The 18,514-nt window shown below is 38.5% G+C and overlaps 1 protein-coding gene across 2 annotated transcripts in view; it reads right to left on the bottom strand.

Moving 5' to 3' along the window:
- sfmbt2 (Scm like with four mbt domains 2) overlaps positions 1–17,496 on the bottom strand; it is a 47,445-nt gene extending 29,949 nt beyond the window's left edge. For both annotated transcript variants that reach the window (XM_054624808.1, XM_054624809.1), the window contains exons 1-4: positions 17,352–17,496; positions 8,861–9,025; positions 7,579–7,676; positions 1,659–1,899 (exon numbers count right to left, since the gene is read on the bottom strand). In XM_054624808.1, coding sequence (XP_054480783.1) covers positions 1,659–1,899; positions 7,579–7,676; positions 8,861–8,951 — 430 coding nt within the window. In that variant the 5' untranslated portion in view covers positions 8,952–9,025; positions 17,352–17,496. The remainder of the gene's footprint in view (positions 1–1,658; positions 1,900–7,578; positions 7,677–8,860; positions 9,026–17,351) is intronic.
- Positions 17,497–18,514: the final 1,018 nt, after the last annotated feature.

Below are 18,514 nucleotides of genomic sequence, written 5' to 3'. Positions count from 1 at the left end.
CATTCAGTAAGCGTCAAAGTCCAAAAAGCATCACAATTCATAAACTTGTTGCGTACGATAACTGCAAGACAAAATACAGTTAAGGCTCATTGTTTCCATTTTTTTTACAACTTTTTGCCGATTTTTTTTATGTTCGAAAAACATTTTTAATTCAAAAAAAGTTGTTGAACTGGGTGCCCTAAAGGTTACAGGTCAGACAGTTCAAGTCTGACTGGGAACCTTTGACGCATGATATATTTTATGCTCTAAAAAGGCAGAAATGTCTCCTCCAAAAACGAATGAAATCAGTTTTATTTATATAGACCCAAATCCCATATTTTCCTATCCTTAGAGCCTCTTCCAGAAAAACAAACTCCCTCTTCCAGGAAAAAATGGAGAAACTAAAATACTCTACACTTATTAAAAACATGATTTATCCACAGATTTAAGGACATCTGAACGCCTCTATTCGCACTTCTTTACAGTTAACAAGTTACAGCTTCGACAAACACAGCTCAGAAAATTGTTCGCTTCCACAAACTAAATAGAAAAAATTGGGGATGGAATGCAAAATGAGGTTCCAAATTACGATGGAATCCTTCAAATGAATAAAATAATTATTGATATGTAATATACTACTGATTGTAAGTCGCTTTGGATAAAAGCGTCTGCTAAATGACTGTAATGTAATGTAATGTGAACTATTAGCAAAGTCTTAAAAGCCAAACAGCACGGGCTGAGCCTTAATTGTTTTAATCCCTCATCAGGTAGGCTGCTAGCCATTCTAAACATGTGTCTACTTCTCACTTAGTGCAACCTAATAAGAGCATTTTGAAGACATATCATGTATAGTTTTTATTTCTCGGTCCCAGAGGGACAGACACATGAGACGGAGGACTTTCTTGGTTTTCTGTCAAACTGCTGATTTTGACAGAGACATTGTGCTTAAACTGTTTTTTTTTTTTTTAATGGTGAATATCAACATAGAAGCTGATTCTAGAGATCTACCGATACCATTTTTTCCTATTACCAATTCCAGTACCTGAACATACCAGCCGAGTGCACTTAAAACTCAAATATATATATATTATTAATATTTTGAAATAGCTGTATATTGCTAACCCTGTATTGCTGTTAAATGGTTGCTAATGCTTAATGAATGGCCTGGCTCAGGTTAAACCCTTCGTAAAACAAATACAGAAAGAGAATTAATTCCTTAAAACTTTCTTTAATCATCTAACTTTGACAAAAAAAAGTAAAAAAATAATGCTGTCATTTTGTTAGCTCTGGCTACGCTCTCGGCAAGCACTCGCATATATCCATCATCATGCTCAGTATCGATCTAGCAGAAAGTACGTAGCGACGAATCAGAGGCATTTCTGATACAGGTATTGGTATTTGTTCAATTGTACTAAATTCCGCCATAATCTCAAAGTAATATGCTTTTAATAAAGTTGAATAAATCTCTGAACCCTCAATTTGTATTGCAGCAAAATATGTTGATTGATCAAGTTATAACAACTACTTGGTAACATTAGTGCCTGATTGTTGTTTGTAGTTTTCTAATTCTAATAGAAGATAACGAGCCGTAAAGTTTAATTATCTTCTGTCAAAATGACACCAATGATAGGACAGTAAACCTATACCAGGGTCATGTGACTGCTTGAGTTTCCTCTTACCTTCGGGGGGCATGAGCGTCTTGTTGTTCTGGGTGCACCAGCCCACCGGGTGCAGCTCGGCCGTCATGACGTCACACCAGAAGTCGGCCTTGCGGTCTTCGCCGTAGCCGCTGAAGCGCAGCAGCAGCAGCTGGCCGCACGTGGTGATGATGGTGGCGACCCAGTACGAGTCCGGGCTGCTCTTATTGGCCACTTCCAGCTTCATGCCCGGCTGGAAGCTGCTCTGGAGGCTGATCTCCACCTGAGAGAAGCACAACAGTATTTTTTTTAAAGTTATAACAACATTTTACTCAACAGATGTCAGTTACAATGCTGAGAAAAAACTGTGCACACACAACTAGAGTGTGTGTGTATGTAGCAGGTCAAAGGTGAAGCAAAGGGGAAATTTGTGGACAGATTGGGTAATAAGTTTAACGTTGGGTTTGTTTGCAGACCGTCCGATTGCTCGTGTTGCTCGCTCTGTTGGAGTCAAACTCTGAAAATGTTATGCAAAAAAAAAAAAGAGCTTTTGTTTAAAGAACTTGAAAACTTGGATTTTTCTTCATATGACTTAATAAGGAATAATCAAAGTTGAAGTTCAGAATTAAGCATTGTTTGTTTGTATGTATTAACATTTAAACTGCTAAAACAAACAAATGCAGAAATCTCTCCTGCAAAATAACCAAAATGATTCCGAATTTGAGCGATGGGGTTCTGCATGAACACATCATTTTCTGCCAAAGTAAAAAGTTCAGAAACTAAAAAACGATATTAATGTTTTAAAAAACAGCAATCATTTTGACCAAACTGTGATATTATTGTAATGTGACAATATTTTGTAAATTACTATTTGTGCTTTCAGAATATATATTTACATGATAAGAAACAGACACTCGGTCTAAAGAGGAACTCCACTAATTTAACACATAGAAGGTCATTTTATGGTAAAACACAAAGACAGACTGTGAAGACATTTGTTTTATGTCTTTGTAAACATCCCTGATGATGTCAACAAGGTCGACTTGTCCTGACGTTGAGAAAACAACAAATGAAGGACTGTGTTACAAGATGAGGGCACGAAGGCTCCGACTGACCGTCTCACACAAAGACAACATTGAGTTGCATTTTGGGAATTGTAGGATCCAGGATCTCTCAGCTCCTTTTTTTCTGTAGTCAATCAACTTTATGTAAATGTATATTAACAAATAGCTGGAGTAGCCCTTTAACTTCACTAAACTAAGACACTTAAGAAATCTATAAAAAAATGGGTCACATCACTGCAAGTTAGGTTTAATTGCAATATTGCACGATTAGTGTTGAAAAAAATCTGTCAAACGGCAAAATAATTCTGATAATCACTTATTTTTATGCAAAAATTTGACTTGCTGCTTTTTACTGTTTTGTATAATTGTAAACTAAATCTTTTTTGGGGGGTTCTGGACCAAAGTATTTAACATAATTAACTATTAAATAGATATTAAAGTAAATATACCACACAAAATGACCATTTGTAAATCAATAACCGAACTTGTGTTACCTTGAAATCTTGAGATTTGTAGTTGAAGCCCTAATCATAACAAATATTATATAATCATTAAAAATAGAAAAGAACATCGCCCAGATTTAGCGTCAGATGAGTGACGGCCCTAAAAGAAAACCTCTGCACTCAACAGCAGCCTTGTCCTCGTTCACGAGAGAGTGATAAATCTGTATGTCAGTGAATGCAGCACGGCATAATGCGTTTCCACCACAGCCACAGGGCTGCTATACAATTCTCCAGAAGCCCGACAGGATGTTCACATTCAACAGAAGAAAATAAAACGCACACACACACACACACACACACACATACTCGCGAGTGAATGGAACAAAACAAAAAACCTAACATCTTAGAAATAAACACAATACAAATGGCCCTGTGACTTCCTGCTACAACAATGCAAACGTGCTGTATCACTCTAGTTCGGCTTATGTAAGAGAGCGACGGGGGCAGCAAATAGTGTGTGTGTGTGTGTGTGTGTGTGCAGGCCCAAGAGAAATCACTGTTTCAATTTGTCCAGGCACAGAGACAGAGAGAGAGAGGGCGAAATGAGGGAGAGAGAGGGAGAACCGAGAGCTGCACTTTAGTGAATCACATTTTTTTTTCTTGGGAATTCATGGTCTGTTTCCCAGTGACTCAATCCACTTACCAACAAGGCAATTTAGCTTCTCAAGAGACCTCGCCCGCTCAAAAAATAAATATCACCACACAGACAGTTTGTCCGACATCGCTCATATAACAAAAAACACGTCTACTTAATCTCGCTCCTTATTACCATTCATCGCTCCGAGTGATGTAGGAATCTTAAACGCCGACACGCTCCTTTAAATCTTAAAACACCAGCAGACGTGGTCTCGGTTGTTTTTTGCAGGCCCGTCCTGAGCGCTGTGAGCCTCATCGGGACGGACAGCTGCTCCACGCGGTCAAACGCTGGAGTCAGCTGAGGTGGATAAAGACTTCGCATCCAGGATAAACTGCCCTCTCCCCATCTGGCTCTCTCCTGTGATGTAACACGTTAATGGAGGCAAAGCTGTGTTTGTGGTTATTTGGGAACAGGCCGACTGTGAGCAAAAAAAAAGTCTACACTGATACGTCTGAAAATGTTATAACTATGTACTGAAATGCCCCAAAACATGTAATGTTCCCAGCAGTCGTGGAAGTATTCAGATCCTTTATAAAGGTAAAAGTACTAATACCACACTGTGAAAATACTCCCCTACAAGTAGAAGTCCTGCATTCCTTACTTAAGTAAAAGTATTATCAGCTTAATTTACTGAGGAACTTGTGGCAGCTGTGGCGTAGTGGAGAGCAAGGTAGTTCTCCAATCAGAGGGTCGGTGGTTCGATACCCGGCTTCAGCAGTCGATGTGTCCTTGGGCAAGACACTTAACCCCAAGTTGCTCCTGAAGGCTTTCCATCATGTGTGGACTGCATGATGAATGTTAGTTAGAGTCTGATGGTGGCACCTTGCATGGTAGCCTGTCATCAGTGTGTGAATGGGTGAATGATATGTAATATACTACTGACTGTAAGTCGCTTTGGATAAAAGCGTCTGCTAAATGACTGTAATGTAATGTAACTTACATTTGTGTGTTGATTTTGGCGGCCCCTGTGGACAAACGTGGTAGTGTTTCCGAGCACCAGAGTCCCTTTAAAAAAACATCTAATTTTACCGCAGTAGTCTCTGACAGTCTGCTCAACTCAGTCCTGGTTCTGGTTCTACCATGCCCCCTTCCCTCCAGTGTGTCCAGTAAAAGGTCTGGGTCCCAGCAGAGTGGTGTTGGTGTTGTCTCCCACCACGGTCTCTGCTGGATCTGGGTCTGTCCACGGTGGACCTGGTCTCTGCTGGACTCTGAGCTGAAGGAGTTTCTGGTGAACCTTCATGATTTCATCTGATTTCACCAGGATCCGACCCGGTGGCTCCGATGACGAGCTTTAAGAATAACTATATAGAAAACAGACAATCTTCTCTCTGATGGTCTCGTTTCGTAACCAGCTGAAAGTTCCTCACACTAACTTTAAAATACTTCAAGTAATAATATTGAGTGTGCAGTAAAATGTTCTAGGATAAGAAAAGTGCAGATGTGTCTCCCTATCATTTCTCCCTACCGGCTCTCTTACAGCCAAGATACATTTGTTCATCTTGTGTCGTACATGACTTTAGTGGATCGTCACATATCCGATATGGAATTAATCTGCGGATGCTCCAATTCCAAATGAGACCAAACTTTTCTATGGATGTCAGTTTTCGAGCCACAAAAAAGGGCCAAAATGTGGCCTTGAATCAGACCAGTTAAAGACCATAGCCGAAAATTACCTTTTGCTACTGACGCACTTGTCGATCACTTGTGGCCGCTTTCCCGACGGTTAAGAGGAGTGAAGAGTCAGCAGTTAATAACGGCATTAAAACAGTCTATTAAATAGGCTTGAACGCCAAAAAAGTTGTGGACAGACGGACAGGCTCACTCACAAACACGACCGAATACATAATCACCCCACAGGTTTGCACCTCACAAACAACGCTTAGGAATGTGGCCATGCATTAAGTGCCAACTTGCAGTAAAAAAAGATTCTTCTTCACTACTAACCTTTGATTTTTTCTGTTTGTTTAGTATAAAAAAGTAAAGTAAAATTCACAACTGGCCATTATGAATGAATGAATATTTAATAGACTTCAGCTTTTTCTTGGAAAGTAAATTCATTCTCAGCTTCTTATGAAGAACAACAGCATTTGCGGAAAAACTAATTAGCTGATTCTTTAATTCAGTTACCCACATGCCTCATTAACACACAGCTGCTATCAGTTCCATCAAATCGGATACTGAAAAGGAACATTTTCCACTTATAACAAATGTAAATACAGAGATTTAGTTTGGCTCTTGGCTCTGAGCAGCAGGCGGAGATTAAACAGGTGAGTTTGACACGTTCAACAGGTCGACCAGTTGCTGTTGGCAACTCTTCATAAGAGTTTTAGTTGACATTTGAAACAGTTTTTAAAATCTGATGAGTCAGTTTTCTCTAGAATCTCTTTTGTTTCATGACGATGTGAGATAAAGATCAGGCTTCTCTTAGAACCGACATGGCTCACACTTACAGTAATATACCTCCTTGAAAACACAGACTTTGGTGTATTTCTAAATGAAAAACTGCTGTTTTAAAAATACTTTTTGGCACTTTTGACGTCTATTGACTTTCAGGAAATCATACGGTTATAATCTGACTTTAACATGTCCTGGTAGCAAAATAAGGAAATGCTTTTTTTCATGAAACACTTCCTTTCTAATAATGTCCAAGTACGTTTCCTGGAAAAAAAAATGAACAGTTATCACTTTAAAAGTTGTCACTTTACCTTGATATACTTTTACTTACTGTTGTTTGTATCTCTGTATATATTTATTACTTCTCCTTACACATTTACATTTATTATCCCTGTTTACATTACAGTTTAATCATTTTGAAATATTTTTTATTATATTTTATATTCTATTTATGTTATATTTCGTCCCTTTTTTTTTGTCTCTGATCAATTTCTTTAATTTCTTAAAAACAACATAATTTCGGGCGGTGAGATATGCCACAAAAATTTACGCAGCTAAAAATAAAAATGTTATGCATCTTAACAAAATATAAAAATATCAGCAAGTCATGGCAGCCATACCCAAAAAATAATAAATAATTAAAAACAAAACTAAATAAACAAAGCAAGAGCAAACAACAAAAATCGTCTCTGTGCTTGGAATGATTAATAAAAACAAATCTATGCATCATCTTGGTCGTATTCAGCCCCTATTTTAACTTCAGCACTATTTTACGTCTTATATTTGTACTTTTGTATTTTCTTTTCATACATTTTTAATAAGCATTGGTGGGAGATCTGAGAGGATTTTCATTGCCGACGACTGCTTCTCTGTAATTGTTGTGCAAATGAAAATGAATCCCCTGAACCTGAATTGACTTCAGAAGCACTTGTTGATTTTGCAGCCTCATTTGTGAGCAACGAAATATCAAATATTTGTCTTTCACATATCTGTCACGATTCGTTTTGTGACCTTCCTACACACACACACACACACACACACACACACACACACACACACACACACACACACACACACACACACACACACACACACACACACACACACACACACACACACACACACACACACACACACACACACACACACACCAAAGTGCTTATTTGTATACATGCTCATGTTTTTGACTTGTGTGTCATGAGGGATCAGAGCCAATGAGAGCTCTCGATTGGTGTCCCAGCTCTCCCCAATATGTTGTTAAAGGATTTCTGCATGTGGTACTTATCTACGAGGCTGTGTTTAAAGGATCTCTGAGGGATGGAGGTTTTTAAATGGTGAGGTGTGGATCACACACAGTCACTCACATGTTTGAAGGTGGTGTGAGGGGCGGCGTTAGCACCCGTCTCCTCCATGTACTCCTCCCAGTTAAACTCCGCCTCCTCCTCTTCCATGGAATCTGCATCTGAAAGAAATAAAAAGCCCGTCAGTTATTGGCAATATAAAAAAAATGTAAAAGTGCCGCCTTGTCCTGAGGCATTTTGTTTATGCGAGAACATGTGGGTGGTAATTAAATACACAGCAATGCTTTGTAGATGTATCCAAAACACAACAGGACAATATCAGTTCAGTGAAGTGTGTGTTGTGTCTCTGGTGACTCTTCAGTGTGAAGAGAGCGGGACTGAACCTGCTCTGGCTAATGATGGATGTTTGTTTCCATAGAGTGTTGATGTGTGCTCGCGTCTTCTCATGCACACACACTTGTTAACAAACAGAGCGTAACCCTTAGATAGCGCCCGATAGACACATTTTGAGTCAGAAATCACACTTTTTCCTCAGTCTCACACTTACAGCTGTAATTATTAAAAACATTACTTTTTTTTCTCGATGATCTTGCTTCATAATCAACAAATTCAGACTTTTTCTTCAGCATCAAAAGTGAATTTTTATGACTTTTCAAGGTGCAGATTCAAAGTTTCTGCAGGAAGTACAAAGTTAAACTTAATTCTTTCAATAATCTTTATTAAGACTGTCACTAAATCAGGTATTCGCTACACGATTATCGTGGCCGATAACAATATTATCTCAATATCTATGTACAATTTTAAAGAAAAATAGAAAATTCTATCTCTAAAGTTCATCTTTTGCTGTGTTTATTGTGCGTTTTGTCGCTTTTTTATTATATATAAATAAAACAATTTTAAATTACCCTCAAATCCGAGTAAAGGGAGATAAAGAGGGTCTGTAACCGTAAAAGTATATATAAAATGATCTAAGAGGTGCTGTATTACTCCCACAATATAAACATATGTGTATTATTAACATGAAATCATTATTTCATTTTTAAATATCACAGTTATCGTCATATATGTCGACACTCCTTCGACAGAGAACACAACTGAATACCTGTCATACTGGTTTAAGTATGAAAATATAAAGAGAAAAACCAGGAGGGATGATGAAGCATACAAGTATTTATCAAGAACATGAATTAATAGATATTTATATCATATTGTATCAAATCTAATATTATAATAATTAAGATTAAAAGCCTTCCTGCAAACTTAAAAAGTAAAATCCACAAGAGACTGAAGGTGGAACCGACCCGTCCACATTCAAGGTAAAAACAAAGCTTCAGGGCCTCCTCACCTGTCTTCACCTCTTCTTCCTTCCCATTGGTCGGACAGTGTGACATCATCGCAGTCAGGGCCAACGGCTGCTCCCGGGCTAGACGCTGCATCCTGCACCTCCACTTCCTGTTAACCTTTGAGCCGAGAGCGTGTCGGTTATCCTTCACTGCATCTCTCACTTTCCCTGACAGCGGTGGAAACGGAGGAAAAAAACAAAACCAAAAAAAAGATGAATGCAGTTAATTAAAACGCTGCCGATTCATCAAATAGAGTCTATTGTTCACAAACAATCCATGACATTTTGAGAAAGAAACTCCCCTTATTGTCTCACAACAAAGATTAAAACTAAAGGAAGTTTATAAATGCTTTGACATTTGCTCAAATAAACAACCCACTATGTTTCGTAAGAATTTCCCCCGGAACAATAATGACACTTTGCATTTCCAATGAATTTCCAGTTCCCTTTAAATAAACCAGAAGAAGTGGATTGTTCACATGAATTGAAGAACCTCAAAGAAGCTTAACTTAACCAACATAAGATCCAAGGATAAGACAGCTGATCTCTGAAAAAACACTCAGCAGCCAATTGAAAGTGAAAGAAAAGAAACAAAATAAATAAGATCTTGCAGTTTTTTGCAGCACTCAAACTTATTTAAAGCATAATTAAAGCGGAGTAGAAAGCCTGTTATTGTCTCTAATTGCAGACCGACCTCTGCTTCTCTTCAGCGTTCTGTAATATCAGGTTATGCATATTGTCTAGATTTGCATACAACAGCAAAATAAAGCCTGCATCAGATAACCAATCAGAGTGAAACAAAGCGGAAGAACTGGAATGACAACAAGCCGGCAAATTAGTGCGACTCTGAAAATATTCATTCAGGAGAGAGAATTAAAGAGAAGCGCAAAACAAAGTAGCTCAATATGGAAGGTTGAAAGAGGAAACGTTAATATGTATTTATACAAGAAGGGCGGTTTAATGTTGGGCCATGATCACCATGATGAATTAAGAACAATCAGTTTCACTAATGAGGTCATTAGTTCTGCTGATTAATGCATCAATTAACAAATGTTTCTTTGTCAAAATGGGTTTCGAAAAAACTGAGATTTATTTATTTTTTCTGATGTGAAAACAACTTTTGACTTTAATTTATTTGCAATTGTTCTTTACATCTTTTGGTTTTAAATATGAAGCAGCGTCTCACTAACACTGACTTTGATTAATCAATGTGAAGCAAACAAATGATCTGATCAATCAATCAATCAATCAATCAATCAATCAATCAATCAATCAATCAATCAATCAATCAATCAATCAATCAATCACCAGCTGAGCCGAATCAAACATCCCATTTAGTTACAGGATGACAGTTTAAACAGTCGCCTCATTCATTTTATTTGCAGCCTTTGCTTTGTGATCTGGTGTATAAAGATGGGAACTGATCAAATTGTAATGATACCATTTACATTATTTATTGCTTTATTGATTCCTGATGTATTATTGGTTAGAATAAGAGTATATACAGGTTTATTAGCATTAACTTACTTTTATTTCTTAATCTCTGAACAGAACATACACCTCGCATTTTCAATAACCTTAGAAAAAACTTAAAGAGTATGTCAATAAACAGGATTTTACTTTTGGGAGTCGAATCGTACGCTTGTTAAATCTCTAAAACACAACATTCCTGCACTTTAAGAACATGACGTGTCCACAAATGCTTCAACATATTGCTAGTGTTTACATCCTTGGATGAAATTGTCATTTTTCAAGTATTATAACTTGATCCGTTGACATCTGCTCTTGTGAAATGCAGCCACGTTGTTTTCTCAAAAAAACTAGAACATGATACAACGTGCGTACGGCGTTGCGTTGCATGGAAAACAATAAAGCATCGATAAGACAGACATGAGATTCCAAGGAATCAGACAACAAACCCATTCCCAACTCCCAACCCTAGTGGTACATTCATGTGCTACTCAGTGTATTTGACAATGTTTTTCCTTTTTCCTGACATATTCAGCATCTTGCGACCCCACAGATTTCTCTCACGACCCCAATGTCTGGAAACACTAATCTAAAGCTCTTGTGTTTGTAGATATTTTTGAGACTGGGGATGTTGAAATCTGGGCTGCAACTAATGATTCATTTCATTATTGATTAATCTGCACATTATTTCCTTGAATACTTAATCATTTGGTCTACAAAATCTCTGATTTGACGTTATCAAATCTCTTTTTTGTCCAATTAACGATCCAAAGTTTTGCTCAAAAATCGATTATAAAAATAGTTCCCGCTGACTTTTCTGTCAATCGACTAATTAATTAAGCTACTAATCATTTCAGCTCAAGTTGAAATCACAGTATTATGTTAAAGGTCTTAACCACTATGTGAATATTTAATGAACTCCTTCTATTAAGCGTAATTAAAGTTTAAAAATAAGACAAACAAGAATCAAGACGGCCCTGCGACAGACTGGCGACCTGTCCAGGGTGAACCCTGCCTTCGCCCATTGACAGCTGAGATCGGCTCCAGCACCCCTGCGACCCTTAACTGGATAAGCAGGTTACGGAAAATGGATGGATGGATGGAGAATCAAGACGACACCTGTAAACTATTTGTCTTGGGGTTGAATCGTAATCCAATTTATCTAAAAGGTAAATTACAGAGAATATATGTTGTAATCGAGTAAAAAAAACAGCAGATTTCAAGTCTTAAAAACTGAAAAAGGCCCATGTTTAATCACAAAACTGAATTTATAATCTAAAACTCTTTTTATTTCTGAATAATCTGCACAAAAATCTGTGAAATTCCTAAGAAAATGATCATCTTCACATAACAACAGACCCACACGCCTGGTGGTTGTCCTGCAGGAGGTCATGTGTTGCAACATCACAGATGACTCACCCCCTCCCAACTTCCACCCACTTCACCAACCTGGCAATTAACACGGACTCTCTGCGTCACACAGCCATTCCTCAAACAACTCTCCAAAAAAACAAAACAATCTGGCTCTGAACTTTAAGAAATCCAAAAGAGCAGAAAAGATCCTTATTCTGGGATTTAGCAAACAACGCATCCTGAGATGGAGGAAATAAAACAGAAATCAGATGGGAAAAAAAATGTCCAAGAATCCTTCTGAGGAGAAAGTCCTCCGTCCAAAAGACCCTTTAAATCCAGAAGAAACGAAAACACACACACGATGCACGAGCTGCTGTTTGAGCCGAGTGTATTTACAGAACTGTGAGGATACGAAGGCACTGACAGTCCACACACACACACACACACACACACACACACACACACACACACACACACACACACACACACACACACACACACACACACACACACACACACACACACACACACACACACACACACACACACACACACACACACACACACACACACACACGAGGTCCCGCAGTGGCTCCAGCAAACATACATTGCGTAAACAACAAGCTGAGCTAATTTGGCTCACATGACGCCGTCTCTCCCCCCCCCTTTTCCCCCCCCCCACCACCTCACAGACTATCAGTGTTTCTCGCCCAAGAGCCCTACAATCTCCAGCAGCATTGACACATCGCTGCCGTCAGCATGCAGTCCTCTACGGCGCTCATTAAAACGCATTAAAGGGCACTCAAACAGCTGTTTTTTTCCCCTTAAAATTCCCCTTAAGAGGCGGGGGGTTTTTTCACCACACTGGATGACATATTAAAACCCAAGATGCCTCATTTCTATAGGTACACCAATAAGAAATGAACGTTTAAACAAGCTGATAACTAAGGTGTTAATCAAGTAAACATGGCAATGGGTTTTGTTTCCCCTTAAAAGGCTTTTTCTTCTCCACACTGCCGACAGCATCCTGAAGATAAAGGACTGAGCAACATATTAAAACCCAAGATGCCTCGTTTCCATAGTTACAGCAAACAGAAATGAACGTTTAAACAATCTGATAACTAAGGTATTCATCAAGCAAACATGGAAAAACTTTGTAAATTGAAGATTCGTAGGGTTTTGGACTGTTTAATACAGAAGTAAAGCAATTTAAGAACATCATTTTGGCTTTGGGAACCTTTATTCACTATTTTCTGCACTAAACGCTTTCATCTATTTATCAAAAATATCATCAACTGATGAATTAAAAATTCAAATGATGATTAATTGCAGCCCTGATAGAAAGTGCACTCCAATGCTGGTATGAAATAGTAAAAAAAATCCCCTTAAGTTGCTGTTTTTTTCACCAAACTGCATGACAGCATTGGTTAAATTCAGCTATTTGAGGTTTGAGTGACATATTAAAACCTAAGATTCAACATTTTTATAGCTACTTCAAACTGAAATTAAAGTTCAAACAATCAGACAATACAGTTATTCCTTAAGAAAACATGGCAAAACAATAACTTCCTGTTTTATATCATTGTAAATTAAAATTTTGGGGGGTTTTGGACTGTTAATTATAAAATCCAAGCAATTTTAAGACAATAATTTGAGTTCTGGGAAAATGTTTCACTATTTTCTGACATTTCATACACAAAACGATTTAATCTATTCATTAAAAATATAATCAACGGATTAATTAATAATGAAAGCGGTGATTTATTGCAGCCCAGATGGAAATATTCTGCCGTTTTTTCGCCGTACATTCAGTGCAGCCCTAACATACATAGACAGTTATGTTTTTTGTGTGATTTTGGGTCTGAACTCAAGGACATTGAATTTAAAATGAAACAAAAACTATATATGTGGTTAAAAGTGCTGCCTGAGCTTTAGTTAAAGGGTTTTAACAACCGCATGAGATCTGAGGAACTGAAGCGCTAACGTTTTCAGAAATTGGAGGCAAAATTTGGTTAAAAAAAACTCACAATGACAACTCAAAACCTTGAAACTTAAAGTTGTTTCATTCCAAATCCACTGTTCTGTTCTGGAGGTCAGAGCCAAAACAGAAAAGAACAGGAAATGTGTCATTGTCCAAATACTTTTGGATAGCATTGCTCATTTCCCCGGAAATTTCATCAGGACATATTAATCATCTTAGAAAACTTTTGGATTGTCCTCTGGAATTCTTTTAAAAAGGTCACGCATTTTTACTCCTCTCATCAAGTTCATACACTTTCCCCCGAGCTCTGAGGAGAATGTTCTCATTTTCTAACACCGACCCACATTTACGTTCCTCCCTATAAAATAGATCTCCTGTGGGTGTGAATAGTTTGTAAAGATGGAAACAAACAAAAGCAACCTTTTTTAAATCAATCACAGCTAGAAAATCAACTTTAATCATCTCTTTTAATGCTGTTAGCTCCCAGCGAGCGCTTCTTAATCTGGTCCCTCACTGGTTAAACTAGTTTTAGAACCCTCAGGAGCAGAAAATCCACAGGCTTTTGTTCAGAAGGCCGCTGTCAATGTCAACTATGTGACTCCTCCCTTTTTTTTTTTTTTTTTTTTTTTGGGTGCAGTATTTGTTCCTTGATGAAGCTTACTGGCCTGCAGCGTCCCTGAGGGAGGAGTCCAGATTGGGCACTGGGGGATTAAACTGGTCCGGGAGGGTTAATCTCAGGACATTTGTTTCCCCCTCGTGGTCTCAGATTGAGAGGGTTCTGGATTTATTGATTAGCCCCCGAAGGGTCGCTGGGCATCCACATGTTGTCCTCCTGCCCTTTTCCCCCCCCTAAACCCATCCATGCCAAAGACTTAATGGGAGGATTTAGGAGATTAACTGCCACTGCATGAGCTCGGGGTTTTATTGCATTACTCCCTATTAGGTTCTCCTCTTTTAAAACCCATCCAAGAGTTGTTTCCTCTTGGCAACAGGAGGCCTTCATATAACAATTTGCTCTCTGTTTCCGCCTCTTGATTCCTACTACTTTTTTTTTTTTAATGTGTACACAATGCAGCCTGTGTGCTTCATGCACAATTACGATGCTCACTGAGATCAGCTATAAAATGATGAAGTGCAAACAGCAACAAGAAGAGAAGAGCACAGTAGCCAGAGGAGGGGAGGAAACGGCTTCCTACAAACAGACACTTAAAGCCCACACAGCACCAAGCTTTGAGGCTATTTCTGTGTTTTGCACACAGGAGAGGTCAAAGCTGACATTTCCATAAGTCCTCCTCCTTATTCAAATACAAGTGGAGTTGGTTTGGTAACTGAAGACAGACAGACAGGGAGAGAGAGAGAGAGAGAGGAAGAGAAAGACATGCAGAGAGACTGACAGATGGACAGAGAGAGAGAGAGAGAGAGAGAGAGAGACACAGACAGACAGATATAAAGACATGCAGAGAGACAGAAATACAGACAGAGAAAGAGAAAGACATGCAGAGAGAGAGACAGACGGACAGATAGAGTGACAGCAGAGAGAAAGACAGAGACAGAGAGAGAGAGAGACACAGACAGAGAAAAGAGAAAAAAAAGAGAAAAAAAGACAGAAAGAGACAGAAAGAAAAGAGAGACAGACTGAAAGAGAGAAAGACATGCAGAGAGAGAGACAGATGGACAGAAAGAGAGAGAAGAAAGACATGCAGAGAGACTGACAGACAGATATAGAAGGAAAGAATGACAGGCAGAGAGACAGAAAGTTGACAGAAAGAGAGGAAGAAAGAAAAGAGAGACAGAATATAGAAGAGAAAAGACAGAAAAAGAGACAGACAGAAAGTTGAAAGAAAGAAAGACAGACGTAAAGAGAGAGAGACAGAAAGAAAGAAGAAAGAGTGACAGACAAAAAGTTGACAGAAATAGATAAAGAGACAGACAGAAAGAGGGAAAGAAAGAGAGAGAGACAGACAGAAAAACAGAAGAGAGAAAGAAAGAGAGAAAGAGAGACAGACAGACCTGACTTCATCACTTCCTGTAAAGTGTCTCTTTCATTCAGACTTCTTCACTGTCTTGATTGTCTTTGAGAGGAAACATTCAGCAGCAGATGATTAAAAAAAACAAAAAAAACAATCCAAACCATCAATAATGTATCAATAAATGCTATTGATCTCTGGAGAAAATGGATCCTATATTTCTTCTACCTTCATTCATTCCCTTTAAAAGTGCTGCTTTCTTTTGGGACTCCTCCATCCTCACTCAGCAGCTCCGTGGAAGAAAACTAAATATATAAATAAATATAAATATATATTTAGAGCAACAAGAAGTCTGAAAAGCATGATTTATTCATTCAGCGTCGGCTCCATATTGTCTCTGCTCATTATGGTTGACTCCTCCAATAATGCAAAACTGTAAAAACCCCGGATTTGCAGATCGCCACGCAACAACAAAAAAAAAAAAAAAAGAAATAATAATAATTATAATAATAATAACCAAATGATCTGCCTAATCGGTGCAAATGACCCCCCCCAAAAAAAAACAACAATAAACTGGGAGAGTGAGTGTGGGGGGGTATATATATATCTGGCTGCTCAATCACCAACATTTTAATCTAAGATTAAGCAGAATGTGGATTTAAACCAGCCTGCTGTCGGGTTTATTAGGGAATAAAACGATATTAATCTGATATAACGCGTCGAGCCTTTTTGGATTTTTTTTTTTTTTTTTTTGGGGGGGGGGGGGGTGATTTTTTTTTCTTGTTTTTGTTTTTAGTATAAAAGTGAAAGAGGAAACGTAAGAAGTGCACATGAGGAAGATGAGGCTGCTGGAGGGGTGTAGCCGGGCAGCAGGCTGGCACACACACACACACACACACACACACACACACACACACACACACACACACACACACACTGCTGCTGTACTTTGCTCACACTCACAACTGCGGCGGAAAAAAACTCCCACGGAAACGCACAACGCACACTTTGAATTTAATTGATTAAACCTCGTGGGTGTCCATCAAAAGAGACAGACCCGAGCCTGCTATCTGCTCTCGTTTTATTTTTTCCTCATTCAGAAAGATTTTCATTTTCTCTCTCACACACACACACCACCACCAAACCACCACCACCTCCACCACTCTCTTCTTCTGTGAACAACCATAACCCGCCATGTTGAAAGTGGCTTGACATTTGTTGGCAGTGTCCGGTGTTCTCCTTAAAGGTGACGAGGTGAGGAACAGATAAAACATCCCAAAAACACCTCCAGGGTCCGGTCCCCTCCAGCAGGGACCCGTGGACACCACTTGGCACTGGTGCGTAAAACCCAAAAATTGCGTCGTTGTCCTTTAAAACAGAACATTTAACATTCTATATCATATCAACATCCATTACATTTCATTAAAATGACAGAAAAACAAATAAAGGAGGGGAAAGAAAAACAAGCTAGAGTGCCACGACACAGCGTGCTCTGTTAATTACAGAGACACTTTTTGACACAACTTGCGACTGTGGACTGTCTTTCTGGTGTCTACACACACACAGCATCGTGTTTTTCTATTAAAGCAGAGGGTTTAACTCTGCTCCGGGGTTATTCCCGTCGACACAACCACAAAAAATAACATAAAATAACATAAAATAACATAAAACACAACGCAGCAAAACCCTTCCAGGTCCGCGCGCCAGTCGTCACCTGTCTTACCTGTCCAAGTTTTTTGGGTCGCCTCTCCTCCTCGAGACCCCCTCTGTTCTCTCTCTCTCTCTCTCTCCTTCTCTCTCTATGTCTCTCTCTCTCTCTCTCTTGCTCTTCTCCTCGAACACAGCAACGCGAGGGACGTCTTTCAGCTGCTGCCCCCGATTCAATATGGCATCTCCCATCTGCGCATGTCCCCAAAAAAAAAAAAAAAAAAAAAAACACATCTACAGATATTTTTCTAGCCAACTAACCCTTTTTTTTATTTTAGTGCAGCAGCAAATAAAAATGTTTGTTTAGTTTGTTTTTATATTTATGAAAAAAAAAAAGAAAAAGGGAAGTAAAAGTTCAGACAGCAAAACCCGGAAAACTGTGTCACACACACACAGATAGTTATTCTGTTTTCTTATAAAAAGCTTATTATGATGCAATTTAAATATCCATTTCAATATATTGTCATTGTTGGAAGCTCCAATTGAATCTAATCTGTCGTTTTTTTGGTGTTTACAGTTTTTGAATCCTAAACATTACAGTTTTATTAAAAATGAGGGGGGAAAAAAAACACCTATAATCATAAATACAACATAAAAGTGGTATTACATTAAGACATAAACATAAAATATAGCTGATGAAAGCAGAAACACAACTTCCCCCTCACCTCAAGCTGCTTCTGTGCATGAATAACCCTGAAAAGTCAATAATTTATGATGTTTTTATAACCCTTTGTCCTTTTGACCACTTACTTTTCCTCCTTTTTTTTTGTTTTGGCAATCACTTTTCTCAAAGCAGCTCTTGAGAAATACCCTGAGATATTTTGTTATTTTTTAAACGGGCCCACGTGTTGTCAAAGTCAACAGTATCCTCTAGTGGTGGCAGCATTGCACCACGTTGTAATAGTCATGCTCAAAGGTTCAAAGGTCGCCACATATTTCCATAAACATAAACCAGCTCCAGTGAGAATGAACCTCACTGAACTCTCAGGGTGGAATGAATGTTGCCTGAATAGAAAGTGAAACCTAAACGATACCTCCGGTGTAACACGAGGTTTGTTTGGGGGCATTTTCCAAAAGGGCTAAAGGTAAATGAAAGCATGTTCCTGGAAGTTCACTGTAGACATTTGGGAAACAGCAAAATAAAAGTCAAATGTTTATTGTCCATTGAACCTTTAAGCG

This window comes from Anoplopoma fimbria, chromosome 23, assembly GCF_027596085.1.
Source record: "Anoplopoma fimbria isolate UVic2021 breed Golden Eagle Sablefish chromosome 23, Afim_UVic_2022, whole genome shotgun sequence".
NCBI lineage: Eukaryota > Metazoa > Chordata > Actinopteri > Perciformes > Anoplopomatidae > Anoplopoma > Anoplopoma fimbria.
The sequence above is the reverse complement of the archived record's forward strand: the minus strand, read 5'-3'. Positions and strand labels throughout refer to the sequence as shown.